Source organism: Falco biarmicus, chromosome 11, assembly GCF_023638135.1.
Source record: "Falco biarmicus isolate bFalBia1 chromosome 11, bFalBia1.pri, whole genome shotgun sequence".
NCBI lineage: Eukaryota > Metazoa > Chordata > Aves > Falconiformes > Falconidae > Falco > Falco biarmicus.
In genome coordinates, this window is record NC_079298.1 from 32,088,894 (window position 1) to 32,109,355 (window position 20,462).

General features: G+C 57.9%; 1 protein-coding gene across 1 annotated transcript; it reads right to left on the minus strand.

The window, feature by feature from the left end:
* Window positions 1-4,775: 4,775 nt before the first annotated feature.
* Window positions 4,776-19,674, minus strand: BRINP2 (BMP/retinoic acid inducible neural specific 2). The gene is made up of 8 exons (XM_056356540.1): window positions 19,488-19,674; window positions 12,134-12,501; window positions 10,115-10,305; window positions 9,777-9,967; window positions 9,286-9,391; window positions 8,705-8,941; window positions 8,284-8,506; window positions 4,776-7,937 (listed from the first exon to the last, which is right to left on the minus strand). The coding sequence occupies exons 2-8, from the start codon at window positions 12,433-12,435 to the stop codon at window positions 6,821-6,823; spliced, it is 2,367 nt and encodes a 788-aa protein (XP_056212515.1). The 5' UTR covers window positions 12,436-12,501; window positions 19,488-19,674; the 3' UTR covers window positions 4,776-6,820.
* Window positions 19,675-20,462: the final 788 nt, after the last annotated feature.

The window sequence follows — 20,462 nt, forward strand, 5'->3', positions numbered from 1 at the left end:
GACATGGCCTGGCACGGCCGGAGGGCCAAGGCCAGCCCTGTGAGGCCAAGGCAAGGAACAAAAACAGCTGAGAGGCTGGAGGCAGGTATGATGGGCTGCAGTATTTAGGCAGAGCTATTGGAGAGTGGAAGGGATCAGCCCTGATGTGGAAACGGTCCGACCCAACCTCAGTCCGTGGAGGACCTGTGGCTCGTTGCCCATCTCATGGGGGTGAAGCATCATCCTGCTTTCATTTAGGGAGGAGGCATGAAGTATGGGTAGGACCGCGGGTGCCACCAGCCTTTGGTCCCTTGTGGAAAGGAGCCGACACGGGATGAGGCTGCCTTGGGGAGCCTTTATCCAGCAAAGGCTGGAGAGGAGCAAGATGGCAGGTGTAGCATCTACAGCTTCATGCATGGATTTGTTCTATCATCCTGCTAATCAGTAAATGCAGGTGATCGTTCAGCTGGAGAGCTGGGTTTAGGATTGAAAAATAATATTTTTTTTATTCCCTCCCCTCTCCCTTAACTTTGCTGGAGCATGACAGGGTGGGAGCTCTTGGCAGCTGGGATATTAAATGTTTTTCCACATGGTCTCTTGATTATTAATGGATTTTAGTACTTGACAAAGTAGAAATTAGGAGATAAAAGCTATTAGAACCTAATTTGGATAATCACTGATTCTGTTCCCCCAGGAGCCTTTCTGAGAGCATTGCTCCCAATGCCACTGCCAAGGCTCAGGAGAGAAGGAAATCTCTGTTTAACTGAGCTTCGGGGGCTTCGGGGGAGCCCCTGATTTACAGCAGAAGAGGAGATGGCTTGGATGGAGCAGGCACGATCCGAACATCGCTCTTCTCCCAGCAGCCTCCAGGGATTTATAGGATTTCACATCCCTGGACACTATTTGGGGTGGTTTATATGCTGTATTTTTTTTTTACTGTTGTGTCAGTGAAACAACCCTAGAAACTAGTTTGGGAAAACAACTTGGGAGATAAATCCTCAGTGGCAGGGGCTCTTCCAGTGATGAAGTGGGCTACGGGTGGAGAAATTGGTCCCTGAGACCCTTTTCTCCTTCAATTCTCGTCTCCCTGAGTGGATTGATAATGCCAGGGGCAAGGAAAGGGCAAGGAACCATCGTGGGGAATTGTATTAAGAGAAAAGCGGGAAGGTGGCAACTGATGTAGTAACCACCGCTGGTTTCATGGCAGATCGGCTGGGAGGGTTTGTGCATCCTCATACGGAGCAGAGGCTGCCTGTAGGCTGGGAGAGCTCTTTTAAGAATAATTTGACTGATCTCTCTCCTTCTTTCTTTCCATCCAGTTGGTCTCTGCTCCCGGCACGCACAGTAGGAACAAAAGATGTCTCACAGCTTTGTCTGGGTTTTGGTTTTTTTTTTTTTTTCTTCTTTTTTTTTTTTTTTCCCCACAGAGCTTTGTCCTCCAGGGAGATCCCTCCAAAATTCACCAACCATCTCAACCTCAGTCCAGGAGCAGAGCCACGATGTCCCCTGGGAACCCTGTCCCGGGGGCAGCGGGGCTGGGGGGGCTTCAGGGTCCAGCTCAATGAGGTAAGTCCTGCAGCCAGGCTCCTGGCCATTAATCAGCGGTGGCCCTGGCCCCAGCACTGCTGATTTACGCTGGCTGTGGTGGCACCCCGGGGCAGGGCACGTGTATTTAATGGACGGGGGTACCGCTGCTGGCAGCAGCAGCTCCCAGCCCTGAGCTCAGGGCGGAGAAAGCAATTTGCCGTCGGCATCCCTGCTCCCCTGCATGTTTCTCCACCTGCAGAACGGGATGCTGTGAAGATATTTTATTTGATGGTGTCTAAAGAGGTCTTCAGGTTCTCCTTCAGAGCCGGGAGCAGCTGGAGGGCACTTGAGGAGGTCAAGGGCTGGTGCAGGTGGTGGGGCTGGGTGCTAATGGGTGGGTGAGGTTATGCTTCTCCATCTTTGCTTAAGGAGGAGTCAGTGGGGAGGGAAGAAGGGAGATGAGGAACTTAGACTGGAGCCTCCCAAGGTCCCCACCAGCTTGAGTCATCCCAGGTCCTCACCAAGCTCCTGGGGGGGGCACAGGAGGGTGGCTGGGACCTCTCCCGCATGCCTGGGCTGGCAGCAATCTGTCCCCCTTCTTCAGAGTCTTCTTCAGAGGCTGCAGCAGGAGGCTGAGGAGGAAAAGGAGGAGGGAGGAAGAAGCTGAGGTCATCATCATTTCAAGAGCCTGTTAATTGTTCCCCCATGCTCCCTAAGAAGTGGCCATTTACTGCAGGCCTTGTAAATCCTCTCCGGAGAGGGAATGCCACGGAGCACGGCATGGGAGGATGAGAGCCCTCGACAGCTTTGAAAGTGCAGAGAGATGGAGCAGAGAGGAAAAACCCAGCTCACCGTCAGCGAAGGGAGAAAATAGACCAAAACAGAGAGAAACTGAAAATGTGCTGAAGCAGCTGATGACAACCCAAACAGCAGGAGAAGGCTCCTGCCTGCCAATTAACGAGGCTCTGGTGCTAATTTGCCACCTTGACTGCACTTCTGAGCTTGTCAGGAGAAGGAGGGAAAAAAAAAAAAAAAGACAAAGCTAAAAAAGAGACAGCGAGGTTTTGGTCGCCTCTAGGCTGTGCAGATGTCACTGGGCTTTGGAGAGGTGGGGGAAGCAAGGGACACGCGTGGTGAGCCCCCCTCCCAAGCCTGGGGTGGGAAGAGAACAATGACGGGTCTCTGTGGGCTTGTGCTGGCAGAGCAGCTCCAGGCCACGGCACTAGCTGACCTGGGGATCCTGGCTTTCCAGGGATCGCCTGTCACAGCCTGCTTGTTTGCAGGAACATCTCCGGTACCTGTGGCAAAACTCCGTTCTAAGGGAGAAGCTGGAGCAGCCCCGTGCTGGGGCGGAGAGGTCCGCAGGCAGCTTGCCATCGCCTGCCTCCCCCAGAAATGCTGTCAAACAGCAAAACAGCTCTGTTGGCAGCTGCCTGGTGGTTATGTGCGGCTAACGAAGCCGGAGGAGCCCTGAGCAACACGCTCAGCGTGAAGCCTCCTGCCAAGCAACATGTCTGCTTTCTACTTCTTGCCCGCCCTGCAGCCCAAACCAAGAAGGCAGAGACCACGGGGATGAATTTCAAGCAAAATCTGCACCAGTGTGCCGTTCATGTGGAAAGAAAAGGAGAACCTGCCAGCACGGCGTGTTACCTGGAGCCTCCCCTGCACCCCCTCCTCCCCCGGGGATGTTTTATCCCCTGTGCATCCCATTCTCTTGGCAGGTAAAAGGGGGGAAACTGAGGCACGCTGGAGCAGGGCTGCAGGCAAGGATGCAGACTTAGCTCCATGGCCTCTGTCCGTCTTGGCTTTTTGTGTCAAAACTGTCCTTGCTATTTTGGCGCAGCCTGAGGTGGAGATGCTCTCGGCCATGAGGCCAAAGGCACCACCTCATGGCATGCAGGGCTGGCGAGTCAGCAGGTGCTATGGAAAATGGGTGAAAAGACAGGAGGAGAAGAAGAGTGCAGGTGAGATAGCTGGAGCTGTGAGCTGTTCGGTTCAGGTGTAGCCGATCACAGCCCGTCACCAGCTGTCTTGGGGCTGGGAGAGGGAGGTGGGACCAACCCACACCTGGAAGCCATGAGCCAGGATGCTGGTAGGCAGAGAGCACTGTGGATAATCCTGTCCTGCTGCCAGGGCTTGGGGCAAAACAGCCCAGCCTTTCCCCAGCCTCCTTTTCCCTGGCAGAGCTGCTAAACAAACGTGTCCGGAGGGAGCCGGAGTGTCTGCGATGAAGCGAGTGAGGAGCTCAGCTCGTTATTTAAGAGGCAGCTTTCTGGCTTTCATGCTGCGGAGAATATTGTATAAATGCAGGGGCTTGCAAGCCAACGCCCAGGTAAGGATAACCCCAAACGTACTTTTAAAACCTCATGGGTTTGACTGGGAGCTCCCAGGTCAGGGTGGCACGCTGGCTTTTGGCATCCAGAGGCCAGATGCTGCCAGTGCCGGGTGGCAGCGCATCTCCAGCCAGCCCCGCTGGTGCTGGTCTTTGCAGGGGAAAGTGCTGCAAGGTAATCAAATGCTGACCTCCGTTATTAACCTCGTCTTCTTAATCACCTCCATCGAGTGCCTTAATTGCTGAAGAGGGACAGGAGGACCTGGCTGCTTCTACCTGGGATTAACATGCAGCCTGGCAGTCCCCTCCCTTGGGGGGAGCACACTGCTGCTGCCACCTGTCCTGTAACTCGCCCACTTACCCCCAAAAAGGGTGGAAATGGTTCTCTCCCCAGATAAGCAATTTATCAGCGAAATTCAGGGAACCGCTCCCACCTTTTCCTCCACTCGGTTAAAAAGGTGATGCAGCCCCCCGGGGCGGGGAGGGTTCAGCATCACTTTTGCTCCTTGTCTGCTGGCACCCGTGTTGCCCGACGGTGGATAGTGTGCTTTGCTGGGAAGATGCCGTGCCAGCTGCTGGGCTGGGAATGTCACACACGGCCTCATTCCTGACGGGAATCAGCGACTGGGGCCAAACTCAGTGCTTTTGGGCAATACACAACGAAATCTGGATCTGGGGGGGGGGGGGGGGGGGAGTGTTGCAGGGCAGGGAGTCTGCCAGCCTGAGGGGCAACCACTGAGGATGCAAAGTTGATGATGCATCCCTCCAGCTGCCTACCTGCCCCTTTTTACCTTTTTTTTTTTTTTTTTTGCATTAAATTTAAAGTGGACAACCTCCATCTGCCTATGTCCCCCACATATGGGACTGTTATGCTCAGAGCATCACCTGCCTGCCCCTGGAGCCAGCACTGAGGCACAGAAACCTGGGCCTGGGGTCAGTCCCCCGCCAGTGGAAGCTGCTCCACCATATCTTGGTGGCTCCTCGAGATGCTGCCAGATGTCCCAACAGCTCTTGCATTCCCGTTCAGGTGGCTTTAGGATGTGTGACTGGTTCAGGGTGCTGAAAAGCATGGTAGGAAATGCTTGGTCCAGAGGAGGCAGAGGATGGAGCTGAGGAACATTACCCCGATGCATGGCCCACGTGACAGTGAGGACGAGAAGTGATGTAGTGACCCAGAGAGATGCATAGCAGAAGCTGAAATGGTCTTTCTAGCTGTGAAGCCTGCGGCTGGCCATCCCGCCTGTATCCTCCTCAACCCCAGGCAGATGTCTGCCGGCTTCCCCCAGGGAGCAGAGAAGATGGCTTTGACTTCTCGTTTCCTCCGGGTGTGTTTAATCGCCCGATTATTTTTTTTCCTTTAGGACAAGGGAGGAGATGTGGGCAGAGGAAGACAGATGTATGGAAAAAGAGAAGTCCGGGTGACAGGTTGAGGCATGCTATAACCACAATAGCTAGCCTGATGGATTGATAGATTAGACAGGGAATATAAATAGCAATCATGGTTTATCTACTCCTGTTTTATTTTTCTCTCACCTATCTCTTTATCTCTCCCAGTGTTATTTTCCTCCCGCTTATCTCTTTATCTGTCCAGCCCGAGAATGGAGGAGAGGGGGGGACAGGCGGGTGGCATAAGCGGGATGGATGAGTTTGGGTTACCACCGCTTTTGCAGCACCCAAGCAGGCAAGTTTTGCCAGCCGGGGAGAATTAGGAGGCGGACTCAGATCTACACACAGATATGCTTTTTCCGCTCTCCCCTTTTCCCTGCCCATCCCCTCTGCCTGCACCTCCTGCTTTGGGGATGCTGTGGGTCGGAGGGTCGGCTCCTTCCTCTCTTTACCCTGTTCTCTGCCAAGAAACGAGGGCAGCTGCCGAAGCAGTGAGCTCTGCTTGTCTGGATGCCCAGTGTTCCCATCCGACAGCTGGGCAGTGCCGCTGCTTGATATTCTGGTCAGGCACCCACCGAGCACAGCAGCAGCAGCAGGGAAGGAGGGAGGGGAGCCACACAGCGAGGGAAAAGCCAGGGCCAGGGATGACAGTAACTGTTCTCTTTGGGCTTTTTTTTGGGGTTTTTTTGTTTGTTTTTTAATCTCAGTTGGTTTTGGTTGCTCTTTTGCTCAAAAAAGGCATTTTTTTAAAAAATATATTAAACAGATACATTTTACTAAGATGTCTCTTGGCTGGAGCCACTGACAAGAAATGACACTTCCCCAAATAAATAGGCTTAAAAAAACCCCTCCCAAACAAAACAAATAAATACATAAATAAAACTTTTTTTTTCCTTTTTCTTTCTTTCATTTTAGGTTTGTGGGGGTTTTTTTGCAAGGAATTGCGGCCCAGAGGTCTCCGCCGGTGTCCGTGATGGCAGCGTCCGCAGGGCAGGTCCTTCCCACACAAGGGTTGACAATGCCTCGGTACCGCAGCAGGTGCGAGATGCTCATGGAGAGGCTCCAAGGGAAAATCTGCCAGATCTCGGGGGCCTGCAGGGTGGTCCCCCTGGCGCCGTGTGTGACGGCACAGCTGCAGGAAGGATCGTGGGGGGTGTGAAAGTGAAGGCGCCGGTAGAAACCTCTCTTAAAAAGACTACAAAAGTTGGGGCGCTGAGCAGGCAGCCACTGGAGGATCCTTGTGGCAGGTTGGGCATCTGCTCCTGTAGGACCACCAGTTGCCTCTGGCTGAGCCACATCACCCCCGCCCATCAGCACGTCCCTTCAACCACTGACGGGGTGGCCGTGCTGGCATTGTCGCCACGCTCGGAGCCAGTCTGCGGTGCCTGAGCCATCCCTCCTCCATAGTCCCGCTGGTGTCCTCCATCCGCTCGAGCCCTGCATCTCTTTGGCCAGTCGCTGGGGGTACCATGGAAGCACGTGGTTGGCACTAAGGTAAGGCCTTGATTTAATTTTTTTCGGGTGGTTATTTTCAACCCCTCCCAGGGAGTCCTTTCTCCCGCCCCCCTTGCTCTGAGATGCCAACAGCCCCGGCCGTTAGCTGCACAGCTTGCCCATCTCCTGCTCTAGTGCGTTGGGCAGCTTGGCGTTGAAGGCCCTCAAGGAGGACTGGATCCTCGTCACCTCGTTGTTGGCTAGCTTGAGCCTGTGGCGGAGCAAGCAAGTGAAGAGGTCGAGGCGGGTTTTGCCAGGGGGTGACAACCTGTTCACCCGGTCCCTGATCTCCAACAGCTGGAGCATGGCCGAGTCCTGGGAGCCCTGGGTGTAGGGGTAGTCCAGCTGAAGGATCAGGTCACGAATAGCGTCTGGTTCAAAGGGCAGGCTGTAGCCGAAGACTTGCAGACTGTTGATTTTCATGTACCCCAGGTTCTTGGAGGGATCTGCCATCTCCAAGGGTTCATAGTAGATTGTCTCGTTGGAGCTGTCATCCAGAGACTTGATGCGGCTCCGCAAGTAGACATGGACTGTTTCAAAGAAGGTCTTCCACTTGTTGCCCAAGGTGAGCGTCCAATTTTGGCACTGGGCAGAGGCATCTACGTTAGTCCTTTCCCAGTCTGGGAAGCTGCCCTCATTGATGGGCATGAACCAGCTCTCCGAGTGGCTTCCCCCAAAGGGGTTGACGTAGATGGCCATGACGGGCTCCAGCGTGCTGTTCTTGGTGAGGCAGATCTGCAGGGAGAGGGCCAACATCACGTGAACAAGCCCGGGCTTGTACTTGTTGCTCTTCAGGGTCAAGAGCATGCGTTTCCTCCAGGAGGGGTCGAACCAGCTCCCCAGGCGCATGTCGTTGCTGATGAAGATGGAGTGCACCTCGATGCGGCTGTCCCGTTTCTGCAGGAGGTACTTGAGCTCCAAGTCTTGCAGGTCCGTCTCCAGCCCCAGGTAGTGCTCCAGCGAGTCGGCCACCTCGGGGCGGCAGAAGCCTTGGGCGAGCACGTAGCCGTGGTTGCAGGTCCCGCAGCGGGTGCTGTTGTCCTCGGCACAGCTGGCGCAGGCCGGCCCCTCTCCCAAGGCACACGGTATGGACCCCTGGCAGGAGGGCTGGTCAGAGGGACATGTGCAGCTGTGGCTTTCTTCCAGGAAGGTCCCAGGCATGGTGGTCTCACTGCAGTACAGTAGCGACTGTGCACGGCTCCACCAGTAAGGGAGGGACCTGGTGGAGAAGAGACACGGGAGGAGAGATGCTTACATGGCATCTTTTGGGGTGTGATGGGCTTTCCCTAGGGATGGAAGAGCTGCCCACCTCGTTGTTCATTTTTCTGCACTGCTGGTGGACCCTGTGAACCCCCATTTTCCACCTCCAGCCTTGGACCCAATCTCTCAAGGCCACATCCCAGGGTGGCAGAGCAGCCCCTGCTGCCTGCTCGCCCCCCAGCATCCCTCCAGCCAGGTGGGAGCTCCTCCAGTCCCAGCCATGGGAGGCGTGCCGTGGGTCTGAGCCCTCCTCGGGGCTCCAAGCAGTGTCCTCGGCGTGGGATGGGGATGCCATGGCACCCTACCTTTCCTTCGGCAGTTTGAAGCGAGGTTGCCGGTGGCAGCGTTTACTGAGGTTGAAGAGCCGCCGGATAAGTCGGTGGGTTTTCCTGGAGAGCAGCTTCAGGCTGGTGCCCAGCTGCTGATAGCGGTGCTGGACATCCAGGTCCATGGCCCAGAAGTGGGAGATGGCTGTCCTGTTCAGGAAACGGTCCCCAGGGAGCCTTTTCACCAGGGCCTGAAACTCCTCTGTGTGGGGAGAGAGATGGCATCAGCAGACCCAGGAGAGCAAGCAGCGGAGGTAGGGCTGGCAGCAACCTCCCTCCACGTAAGCTCTCTTCACAGGGAGACCACCACCCTGGATGGAGCCTCACCACCCAGCCTGGGCTGCTCCCCAAGGAGGGTTTGCAGGGAAGGAGATGCTTGGTGGGGTCTTCCCAGCCTCACCTGACTCCTCGAACTGGCCGTGGTGGCTCTCCCAGGCTCGCTGGAGCTGGACCAGGCTGCTCTCCAGCGCCTGGACGTCGGCCTCGGGGCAGTTGCAGCGAGGGAAGGCGGGCTGGCACTGGCAGTGGCAGTCGCTCCGGTGGCACACCAGCTCCCCGGCCGAGCTGCAGGCGATGTAGCTGAGGGCAGCCGCCACGAACCTCTCCCGCAGGTAGGAGGGAAGCACCGTCTGCAGCCCTGCGAGCGGGAGACAGACCTGGGAGCATCAGGGCACCGGCAGAGCCCCTCGAAAACACCGCCCGGGTGAGGAGGGAGTGAGCCTTCCCCCGGCTCCCACCCTCACATGATTATCATATCAATTTGCTGTGGAGCCGCTTGTCTGGGTTCTGCATCGATCTTGGCTCCTCTTGGCAGACGAGCAACAACCTCATCCTGCCCAGCTTTGATTATTTTCATCCCCTCTCCTCCCCAGCCCTTAAATTAAAAGCAGCATCTCAAGCCAGCATCCTCCCCTGCGGCTCACTGCGCACCCGCGAGCATCCCACCGTGGCTCCTGGCCGTCCCCACCAGCCTGGTCCTACCTTGGAGCTGCACTTTGTTCTCAGGGCTCTGCACCAGGACGGAGCTCACCGAGTCCAGGTTGTCGTAGTTGCTGCAGCCGAGTGGTCCTGTCCGTGTTTCGGTCACCTAAGTGGGGGACCCACAGGTGGTCACATAGGAGGGGACCCAGGGCGCGTGCCACCCCACCAGAAGTGCTGCAGGTAACTCCTGGCCAGGCTTGCCATGCTCCACTCCTCGTGGCAAGGCGATGCTTGGAGAGGAGAACTAATTGCCTGCTAATTGGCTTGTTGACAGGCAGCAGCCCTGCCTGCAGCCCGCTGAAAAATGTGCCTTCATTAGCGTGCCCAATTTCCCATAAATAATGCGGATGTGTTACCTTTGCCTGCTGTTCCCCTTCGTCTCCCCTCCCCGGGGGATGCTTTAGGGTCTCGGCCAGGTTTGGGGGGGGCTGCTGGCGAGGCCTGGGGCCACCGTCTCCCCGTGCTGCCCTCTCCCTCCCACCCTCACCTACCTTGATGGCAGCCGTGGCGATCTGGATGTGGTGGAGCCGGCGCAGCGTGCTCTCTCGGTCGATGAAGTAGGAGGCTGCCAGCTGGTGCAGGGTCTCCAGCGAGACCCCCGAGCTGTTCCCAGCCCCCCCGGCAGGCTCTGCTCTCCGGCTCAGCTTGCGCTTGTCCACAAAAATGGTCAGGGACTCTTCTCCTGGGGGGACATGCAATGCTTTGGGGGGGCTGCCGGGCTCCCCCCCTCCCCCTTCTTGGCCATATTTCTCCTGTAGTGCTTATTTTCCCACCTCCCTCCTTTGCACGCTGCCTTGTGCAAGGGAAGCGAGCGCCCACCAGCACTCACCTCCCAGCGTGGCAGCGAGCAAGAAGTGGGTCCCATACTTCTTGATGAGGCTGTCGGTGATCTGCTGGGGGCTGGGTCGGCGTCCCAGCAGACGGATGTTGCGGATGAATTCAGGGGCCAGGGGAAGCGGCAGGCTGAAGAAGTCTTTCCTCTCCAAAGCCAAATTATTCACCTTCCAGCGAGCAAACTCTCTGCAGGAGGAGCGCAGCAGGACAGGATTGGTAGGCGGAAAAACTCCTGTTGGGACCATCCCGACCTGCCCATCACCGCAGCGGAGGTGAAGGACCCACTGCATGCACTTGCCAGCTATAGATCCAGCCAGGATGAAAGTGTCGTCCCTCCCTAAGCCATCGATGGCAATAATGAGCTACAAGCGGCGGAGATGCCTGATATTGATTAACCAGGCACCTCCGGCAGGCATTAATCACAGCCCGGAGCATGGCTAGAGCTTTTTCCAGCCCACTGGTCTGGATGGGACTCATCCATCCTCCATCCTCATGTCTATGGGTTCAGGTGAAAATCAGACATCTGGGGGTTTCATGGTTTTAAGTATTGGCAGCTTTCTGTAGGAAGCTGGAGGCATTGGGATGTGGCGGCGTTGGTGGCAGGTCCCCTCATAGCCCTGGAGGATGTGAATGAATGTGCCTCCCTCCAGCATCACCCAGCCCCCAGGTGGGGAGCCACCAGCCTGCCACTGCCTCAAGCAACCAATGCCCTGTAAACAACCAGCGGCCAATTTCAGCCTAATCTTCAGCATTTTGCCCTAATTAAAACCAGGCGGCAGCTTTCAGACAGTTTAATTAGGGCTGATTGGGAAAGGAGGGAGAGGGAGGGGTGGATGGATGGATTCAAAGCAGCTGGAGGGCTTGGTGGATGCTGTGTTGCCTCCCATCGTGATTTTTGGGCCCAGAAAGTGGGATGTTGGGGCCAGGAGCGGAGCTGGGGGTGAGGGAGGAGGGGATGCTGCCTTTCCCCTTGCACGCGTGCTCCCTGGGTGCTGGGGCATATGGAGCTAAGGGGCCAGGAGCCCTGCACCAGTACCCCCCTATCCCATCCTACAGAGAAAACAAGCCTGGAAGGCTGCTAGCTGGTTCTCTGCCTCAGAGGAGGTGCGAGCCAGCTGCTGTCCCTGCGGCTGCTCCTTCCTGTCCCACCACCGTCACCCGCAGCATCCCCAGAGGATGTGGGTCCCTCAGCATGGCAACGTCAGCGTGTAGGGAAGCAGCAAGAGGAGGTCTCCGGGGCTGCATTACAGGGCTGCCATCCTGGTACCCACGTCAGCTCCCCTGGGAAGCAGCGGCCAGGCTTTGTACCACTGCCAGAAGCCCCCGGGGCTTGGCACCAGTGAGAGGAAGAAGGGAAAAGGGCTCGTTAGCAGGAGGTGACAGTCCCACTTAGTGCCGAGAGGCGGTGGGGTGGGTTTCCCACACCGGCTGTCAGGGGGCAGCCCTTTGCCAGTGGCAGTGGACCCCACTGCTGCCGAACGTGGTTCTCTACTGGCAGGAAGGCCCCTCCAGCATTGGCTCCCATGCGTGTAGCATCCCACTGCTGCATGGTGTATGGTGACGGCACTTGGGGACATGCCAGGGGGTCAGTCGCGGTGGCTTTTTGTGAGCTTCTGCAGCATCCCAGCCCCAGATGGCTGGCAGCCCAGGGAGGCTCAGTAATTCGGCACAGAGGTGTCTTTGTGCACAGCAAAAGGACAAGGGAACATCCCTCTGTGCCTCCCATCGTAAGGGCTGACCAGACATCAACCTACACACGAAATCACTCCCAGTTCAGGGCAAATCCTGCCTGGAGCCCATCCCGGCCATGCCATGAGCACCTTGGGAAGCTGCTGTTCTATTCCCTGGGAAAGCAGCATCTCACATACACCCACCCACCATCGCTCCCGATGGGTAGCCTCCTCCTGCACGCAGGGGCCTGCTCGTACGGATTAGTGGGTCGGTCTCTGCTCCGCCGTGCCCCCCGCAGCCCCCCACACCACAGCTCCCTCCCGGGGTGCCCAGGGCCTCTCACCTGTAGATCCTGTACCTGGTGGTGAAACCCTGCCGGTAGCGCTCCATGAAGTCCACGTACTCCTGGGCTCGGTAGAAGGGTCCCCGGTCGGTGAGGAGCCAGTCGAGGGGTGCTCGGCCGGATGAAGAGGAGGATGAGGAAGAGGAGGAAGGGGTCGCGGGGGCAGCATGCTGCTGGGGCACTGTGCCGCCCGCCCCGCCGGCCACCCCCCAGCGGCAGCACGCGCTCAGGGCCAGGAGGGCCAGCGGCCACGGGAGCATCGGCGGTGGCCCGTCAGCTCGCGGGAGGTCCTGCCGCCCCATCCTGCTGCTGCCCGGCTGGCTTCTTCATTCTCTCACCCCACGGCGATCCTCCAGGACAGCCCTGCCCTGCAACGGCACCGCACGAAGCGGGGAGCCCCGTGAGGCCACTGGTACCGGGTGGCCACGCTGGACGAGGTGCCGGGGGGGCCAGTTCGGCATGGATCTACACCAGGTGCTACCACAAGCAAAGGAAAGGTGGGGTTTGATTTGGAGAGGCTGCTGCTGAAGGGAAAGCTGTGCTCTGGGGAGAGCCATGTGCTGGGCATGGACCAGTCCTGCCACAGGAGGTAAGAGTTTATGGGTTAGGGGTGCTGCCTGCTGCTGAAGTTAAATGAAATCCTTGCTGGTGGCTCTTTGAGAGAAATTTCTGGCTTTCTCTTTCTGTTTTCCTCTGCCATGCATCAGCCCAGTGAGCCAAGCTTGCTGCTACAGGGTGCCCACGTGGTGGGGAGGGTGGGCTGTCTCTGCACCTTGCACCTTGGGGATGCCCATCACAAGCATGTGTAGCTCATTTCAGGAGGGGTTAAAAAATAATAAGCATAGGAGACTAGGAAAAAATGAACTTCTCCAGGTATGGGTTGAGCCACATGTGGCTGATGTTAGACTTTTCTTTGCGTCCTGCTAGTGGCTCAGATGATGGATGGATGGATGGACGGATGGATGTCCACCTCAAAGTTAGATGGGATGATTGCAGTGATGTTTTGAATGCAGCTTGTGTTTATTTTAAGCCAAGACCTTTCTGCTTTTATAGCCCAGCATATGGCGGTATCTGCGGCAGTAAAGATGGAGCTTTGCTGGGAGCAGCAGCGCTGGGGCCAGAGCCTGAATTTGCAAGTGAAGGTGGGAGATGGGGAGTTGCAAGCTCTGGCAGAGCTGGGGCAAGGTGAGGTGTCCTGCCAGGCAGCAAGAGCTGTTTGCCTTAAAACAAAGACCCTGTCACTGCAGAGCTTCCAGGGAAGGTGATTTTTATTCCGGGAAGGTGGCTGATGGGGGCCCAGAGCCCAAACACTCACCCCTGCCAACCACACACCAGCCCTGTGTTCTCCCAAGTGGGGCTTTGCCAGATGAATCATCGTGCTTTAACATGTATTATTATTTTTTTATATTTTTTTTTCCTCCCTCTCTTCTATTTTTAAACCCTTAAGGGTGCACTTTGGTTACGCTTTCTCAGCTTCTCACTCAGCCCTCAAGGCTGGGGCCCTGTTAATTTTAAACAAAACCTGAGATTTTCACATCACCAGATTGGGGATGCCAGGGCAGCAGGGCAGGCAGGAGCAGGCAGAGCAGCATGCAGGGTTTTTTCTGTCCCCCCTCCTGCACCAGCTTTCCCTGTGTCACCCTGGTTTCTCCCAACCTTGCAGGCAGCCATGTAACACCCTGGTCATTGCCGTCCTCTCCTGGCATGTGGAATCCCCCACGACCACGACATGGCCAAATCCTGGCTCAGGTGAGCAGGCCCCTGTGCCGGGGGGGTGGGGGAGGGCAGGGGGACCAACAATATCAGGCTGGTCTCCTCACTCCGCACCTTGAGTGCAGGGGGCACCTGTCCCCCCTGCAACGCAGCAGGACCCGATGCTGGCTGCTCACGGAGCTGCCTGTGCACTGCCACGCGTGGGTGATGGCTGAGGCTCTTTGGCTGCTCTGAAACCCTCCCTGCCTGCAACCAAAGCTGGGCCGGGGGAAGCAGGCAGCCGAGGTGCAGGCAAGCACCTTGCTCTCCTCCCCAGGAATAGCTGCAGTTAAAATGGAGGTGGCCCAGGGACTGAAGCAGCGTGCAAGGCTCAGGATCAAACCCTCCCAGCCCCCCCACTGCCTGCAGCTGTGGGTTCCTGCTCCTGTGCTGTACAGGGTGACACAGGGAGCAGGGACAAACTGCCGTGCCCAGGAGGGCATGGTGGGAGCCAGGGCCTGGCAGCAAACCCTATGGATGGTTTAGATACTGACCATGGGCTACATCCTCCATGATTTGGTCCCTCTCTAACAGGCAGGAAAGCAGCGCTCTGGCTCTCAGCTGAGAAGCCGAGGTGAAAGCACTCCTTGAATAGCATCTTTCTAAACCCTGCTCTTGAAACGCACTGCTTGTAGCATTAAATATGGCTGTGCCAGCAAAACACCTTGCTTAAATAGGTGGTGTGCCAGCTAGCCTGCCTGTTGCACCACAAACAGGCTCGGCACGGCTGATGTCCTCGTCCACTGTCATTGTCTGTGGCTTTTAGGTGACTCCTGACCACCTCCAGCCAAGGTGGGGCTGGGCCAGGGGCTGCTCCCTGGCTGCCTCCCTCTGCCCTCTCCCTCCACCCAGGTCCGTACAGCCAAGGAGATGCTTTTCCAAAAGTGCCATGGGAGACTGGACTCATCCATCACCACTTCACACCACCACAGACCAGTATGAATGGTGTCACACTGGTCACCCTGCTGCCCTCCCTGGGGCTTTCCTGGTGTAAATCAGGAAGATATAGGAGTATCCTTCCTTTGATTCAAAGCATGGAAGGGATTCTTTTGGGGGACATCAGGCAGAGCACTGTCTCTTCCAGGAAGCCCTCCTGGGTGCTAACAGCTTCCCACCGGCATTGACCAGCCCCTTGCCACCACCAGCATGGGGGGCACCCCCACATGCCTTCCCCAGGAAGGGCTCCCCTTGCTGCCCTTCCCCTCCAAAGCCCCTCTCCCACCTCCCCACCCAGCACTGCAGCTCAAGGCAGCAAACCTCTTCTGGGTGACCATTGTGGGGACAGACATTAGGGATGGAGCTACCTTGGGCCACCTCTTCCTTAGGCTACAGTCCCCAGCCCAGCTAGAAACCACTTCAGCCTGCTCTGGTTCCTTCCCTGGGGAGCTTGTTCTGAGATTCCATGTTGGGCATGGGATGCTTACTTATGGCCACCTCATGTTTTACTACAAAGCAATAAAAAGTCAGAACTGAGTATTTCCAGCACTTGACTGGGGCAAACTGGCACAAACCCAGTGAAGGTCCCCTCCTGACGTGCAGAGTCCCTCAAGCAGCAAAGTTTCCAACCTTGCTAAATGAGCTCTTATTTACACCTGCTTCTTATTTACACTGTGACTGCTGGCACCTCTGAGGCGGGCTCTTGCTTGGGGACAGGTGCTGACGCACACGAGCATCCTTGCCAACAGCAGCTTGAAGCCCCAAGTCAAGCAGGAGCAGGCAAGCCACCACAGGCAGGAGAGCCTGCATGGGAGCTGCGCCGTGTGACATGGCAAACTTATCCCTGAGGAGCAGCTTTCCTGCACCATCGTTAGCTGGGCTAATTTATTTGCTCATATCGATCAGGGGTTATATAAAATAAGTACATGCAGAAATTGTTATAGCTCCATATAGTCCTTAAACCACACAGCTGGGGGGGGGGCCCTCAGATTTTGCTGGAGGACTGCTGCTGCTGCTCTACAGGGTTGAGGGCCATGCGTATTGGGGTGCACCCCCACCTGCTCACACCAGCATCTCCTGGGATGCTTGCATCCTTCCTGGGATGCTGGGGAGAGCATAGCTTTTTGGAAGCAAGTAACCCCCTTGACCTTAGTACTAAAGCTGGAAATAACTTTCTAATCACTTTTCCTTGATCCAAAAGAATGAAGATTTGATGAGAAGCATCTGACTACTCATCTATTTTTTTGATTTAGGGTTTTGCATCATAGAAGTTGGAAAAATTCCAGCTTGTTAATTTTTTTCCCTCCCCCTTCTATAAAAACCTTAAAGTGAAGGAAGAAGAGTGCAAAGGCAAATATTCTTGGCAAACTTTCCCAGGACCACAACCTCCTCCCTGATCAAGTCTTCCTGAGCTTGTTACAGCCCTCTGCATCACTGTTGCCTGCAGCAGAACACCCTGCTGTCCTTCCAGTGATGGCCGATACACGGCCCAGACTGTCACTCATCACAAGCTGCATCTTAAAAACAGCTTGTTGCAATTTGTAGAAGTGCCTTCCCACCCCTGAGATGGCAATGGGATTGCTTCCGTGGTGGGTGTCCTCACCCAAAATGGCTTGAGAGGCCGAGGCAGCTCAGCATGAGGTGCTGACAGCGATGCTCGAGTGCCCGGCAAGCAGCTCTACTGAGCTGCAAAAGCTTTTCTCTACTGCCCTTGGAGCAGACTGCAACAGTGGCAACATCCTGCGGAGTTATGCCAAGGTCCGGCTTGCTTCCATGCTGATGGCATCTCCGGAGCCATGCGCTCCACCACTAATTAGGCAGAGTTCAATAATTAAGACGTTAGCTAATTGTCAGGGACATTAGCATTGATTTCTGCCCTTTCATGCTGCAGGAAAAGGATCTAGAGATGTATAAACTGGGAAGTGTGTGCTGGGAAGAGGCTGCAGCGGTGTTTGCTGGGTGCTGTGGGGAAGCACAGCATTCCAGACAGACTCTGGCACTACCACTGTAAATGCTGAGCTGAACCTCAGAGCAAAAGCAGCACCCGATGTCTGTGCCAGGCAGCGCAATACCTGCTGGTGGCAGAGCTGTGGGACATGCCCAGCCATGGGGGGCTGGTCCCTGGGGCACAGCAGGCGCAAAGGCACATCTGTGCGGGAGCAGGGAGCGATGAGGATGGGTCTTGAGCTCCCCGTGGATGCCTTTTAGTGGGAATTAATGTCAAACTTAGCAGCTGAGTCACCTTCTCATTAAACGTGGGAAAGCTTTATCAAATTAAGGCCACTTAAAAGAGCCTGGGCAGAGGCTAAGTGCAGTTTAGTTTCTGAAGTGGATTGACTCAGCCGAACTGCGGCTATGTGAATTCACGCAGGCGCCCAAGGCACTCCTTACTCTGCCACTTGCACCCCTCAGGACAGCCGATCCCAAAGGGCTCAATCCTGCAGGATGCTCAGCTCCTTGCTCGAGGGCCACCAGCCTTGCTTGGTGCTTCGTGGGACCCACCTCCCTTGCAGCCAGCCCTGCCTCTGCCTGCCTGCGCTGCTGCCTCCTCAGCTCTGTGATGGTTTGCAACAAGCTGCAGCCACCAGCCTCGCGTCCGCACACTCCCGAGGAAGCGCCAGGGCCTCATTGATCTGTCGGGGTAATTAAGAGACCGAGCCAGGCACCGCCGGAGCGACAGCAGCATGGTAATCACTGGCAAAGTGGGCACGGCAGGGTGCTGTCAGCCGCCTGGCACCCAGCCTGCAGAGATGTGGCTCCAGGCAGCGAGCGTGGGGACAGCCACCTCCGAGCCTTCCATCCCTGCCTGAGCAGCAATGGTAAAGACCACTATGGCAGCTGTGAACCAATTCTCTCTACGCTCCTTCAGACCACCCTCTGTGCCTGCTCAGTCACTATTGCCAAGTGATTTCACATCGCTGCCTTCCCTCCCGGCCCCAGTTCATGAGAGTGGTTTTAAAAAACCTGCAAGTCTTGATGACTTGGGTTCCTTTTATTAGCTTTTCTCCACATCCTTGGGAGCAAGACTCTTGAAGACAAGACTAAAGGAAAATAGCAGAAAATCCCAGGACTCGGGGAGCTAAGGATTTGCATAAGACATCAAATGATATGAATCCTGGGCTGCCATCAGGGGAGATGGCAGCTGCGTGTAGCATGTCGCACCAGTGCCATGTGTCTGCCCTCTGGCTTTGCTCACCCGAGACTTTCACACCCACAGGCAAAAAGCTTCTTAAAAGAGCAATGTGCAGAATACAACTCCCCCCAGTGCGGCGATGGCAGCAGCAGCACTGGCTTCCCCTGCCTTGTGCCGAGCTCTCAGCCCGGAGCATCCCTGCAGCTGGGTCTCTGGGGCTGGGGGAAGAGCATCCCTGCAGTCCCCTCCCCAGACAGGATGTCTGCTCCCCCCCAACAGACCCCACAAGCTGAGTACCAACCTCATGTATAAGCTGGAAGCAGCGCAAGGTGAGGACCGCTCCCTCCCATCCCTCCCTTGCCTTCACACAGGTGACAAGTGTCACGGGTGGGCAGTGATGCATGGCAGTAGCTCAGCATTAGCAGCACAGGGTAAATAAAGCGGTGGGTGGCAGGTGCTGGGCAGGGAGGAGGAGGAGATCTGGGGTGTCACAGTGGGGCCACCCCCCTTCCCAGCACCCCGCTGCTTCCCAGGTCTCAAAACCTGTCCCTGACCGCCCACCAAAGCCAGCTCCGCTTGGAAAAAGTGCAGGGGCCTCCTCACGACACCTCCGGGGCTGGCAGGGACCCTCGTGGCTGCTGACAGAGAGGGGACACTGACACCTGCCGGCGGGTCCCCCCGGCCCCGCACACCGGGCTCGCCGTGCCCAGCCCCGGGACCGCGGCGGGGACAGCGCGGGCACACACCCCCCAGCCCCGCTCCGGGGCAGCGGCCGCCGGTCCCCCGGTCCGGGGCACGGTGAGCACCGCTGTGCCGAGAGCTGATGCTCCCGAGCCGGGGCTTAAAGAGCCAGAGTTTTGCTGCCTACTGAAAATATATATACACATAAATCAGCGTTTAGCGAAGGGACTCGAGCCCCGCAGCCGGGACCGCCCCCCCCTCCCTCCCAGGGTTGGTGACAGGGCACGGCGCTGGGAACCGCACCACAGCCTTGGAGGCGAGCAAACCCCCGGGAGAGCGCCGGCCCCGCAGCAGGGAGCGGAGCCCTCCCGCCCGCACCCGGGGCACCGGCTGCCGAGTTACGCGGGCCCGGCGCAGAAGTGCGGGTTCCGCAGCTCCGGGGGCATCTCCCCCGGCGGCTCCCCCCGAGCCGCGCACACTGCGCGGGCAGCGGGTTTCCAGCTTCCCGGGCGTCTCGCTCCTTCAAGTACCCGGTTCCACCGGGCCGGTCGCAGCACCCCCGGGCCGGCCCTGCTGGCCGCCGCAGCTGGGCACTGGGAAGGGCTCGTTGCTCTCCTCTACACCCGTCCTAACCGGGCGGGTGGCGAAGCGAGCCCGGAGCGAGGCGGCAACTTGACCAAGGTCACCGAACGAGCCGGCGGCGGCCGAGCCGCCTCTCCACCGTCGCGCACGGCGGCACCCGGGATCCCCGCCGTGTGGGGTCACGGCTCCCCCCGCAACGCTCCTTCCGCCTCCCGCCGGCGGAGTCTCTGCGCCGGCTCACCCCCTCCTCCCCCGGCCCCGCACACTTACCGCAGGCTCCGGCTCAGCGCCGGCGGGGCGCCGGCCGCCTCTCCGTCCCGTGCCGTCCAGCTCCGCTCCGCCTTAGCGGCCCCGGGCCCTGCCCCGCCGCCTCCCGGCCCCCCCGCGCCGCCCCATCGCCGGGCGGGCAGGCGGCCCCCGGCGGCCCCGCCACCATCCCGCGCCCCGGCCCCGCCGCCGCCGCTGCCAGCCCCCGCCGGGTCCCGCCGCGCTCCGCGGCCGCCGCCGCCGCCGCCCGATAATATATGCAGGGGCTGCAGCCAATAAAAGGCGCCGCTGGCCTCCCCGCGCCTTCCCATTGGCGGGGCCGCCTGGCGGGGCGTGGCGGCGCGGCGCGGCGGGGGACACGCGTGGAGCGGCGCGGGGGCCGCGCTGCGGGGGCGCTCGGCTCGGTCACCGGCCCGCCCGGCCGCGGGGGGTCCGAGCCCTGCCGGCCCCCCATCCGCCTGTCCCCTCAGAGGGGCTGGGGGCTTCCCCTGAGGCTGGGGGGGGGGTGCTGGCACTGGCCTCCTCCGAGCTTGAAGGGGTCCCGGTTGGGCCGGTTGCACCATCGATGCCGGTAAATGATTAGCGAGTTTCGGGATGCGGATGCCACGCGTCGGCCCTTCCCAGCACGCTGGGTTTACCGTTCTCCGCTGTTTTCTTTTTAAATTTTTAATTTCTCTGTCTGTATTACTGGCGCCTCCTCCCAAGCCCTTCCTTCGCTCCCTGTCATGTGGTGGTAGGTGTTACAGGGGCGCTGCTCCTGGGGGTGCTCCCTGTTCCCAAACGGGAGCTGGAAGGACCTTCCTGGGGACACTCCGACTAATGCAGTTGCACCTCTTTTTCATGAAAAACCCCTCCTTTTATATGTCCCCTTGGTGAATGAAAAGCAGTGAAGGAGCCTGCTGGAGGCTTCCCAAAAGAATTTCCCCTGTGCTCCCAAAAAGGAGGGCCGTGCCCCATCCCACAAAGCACCGCTGCTTG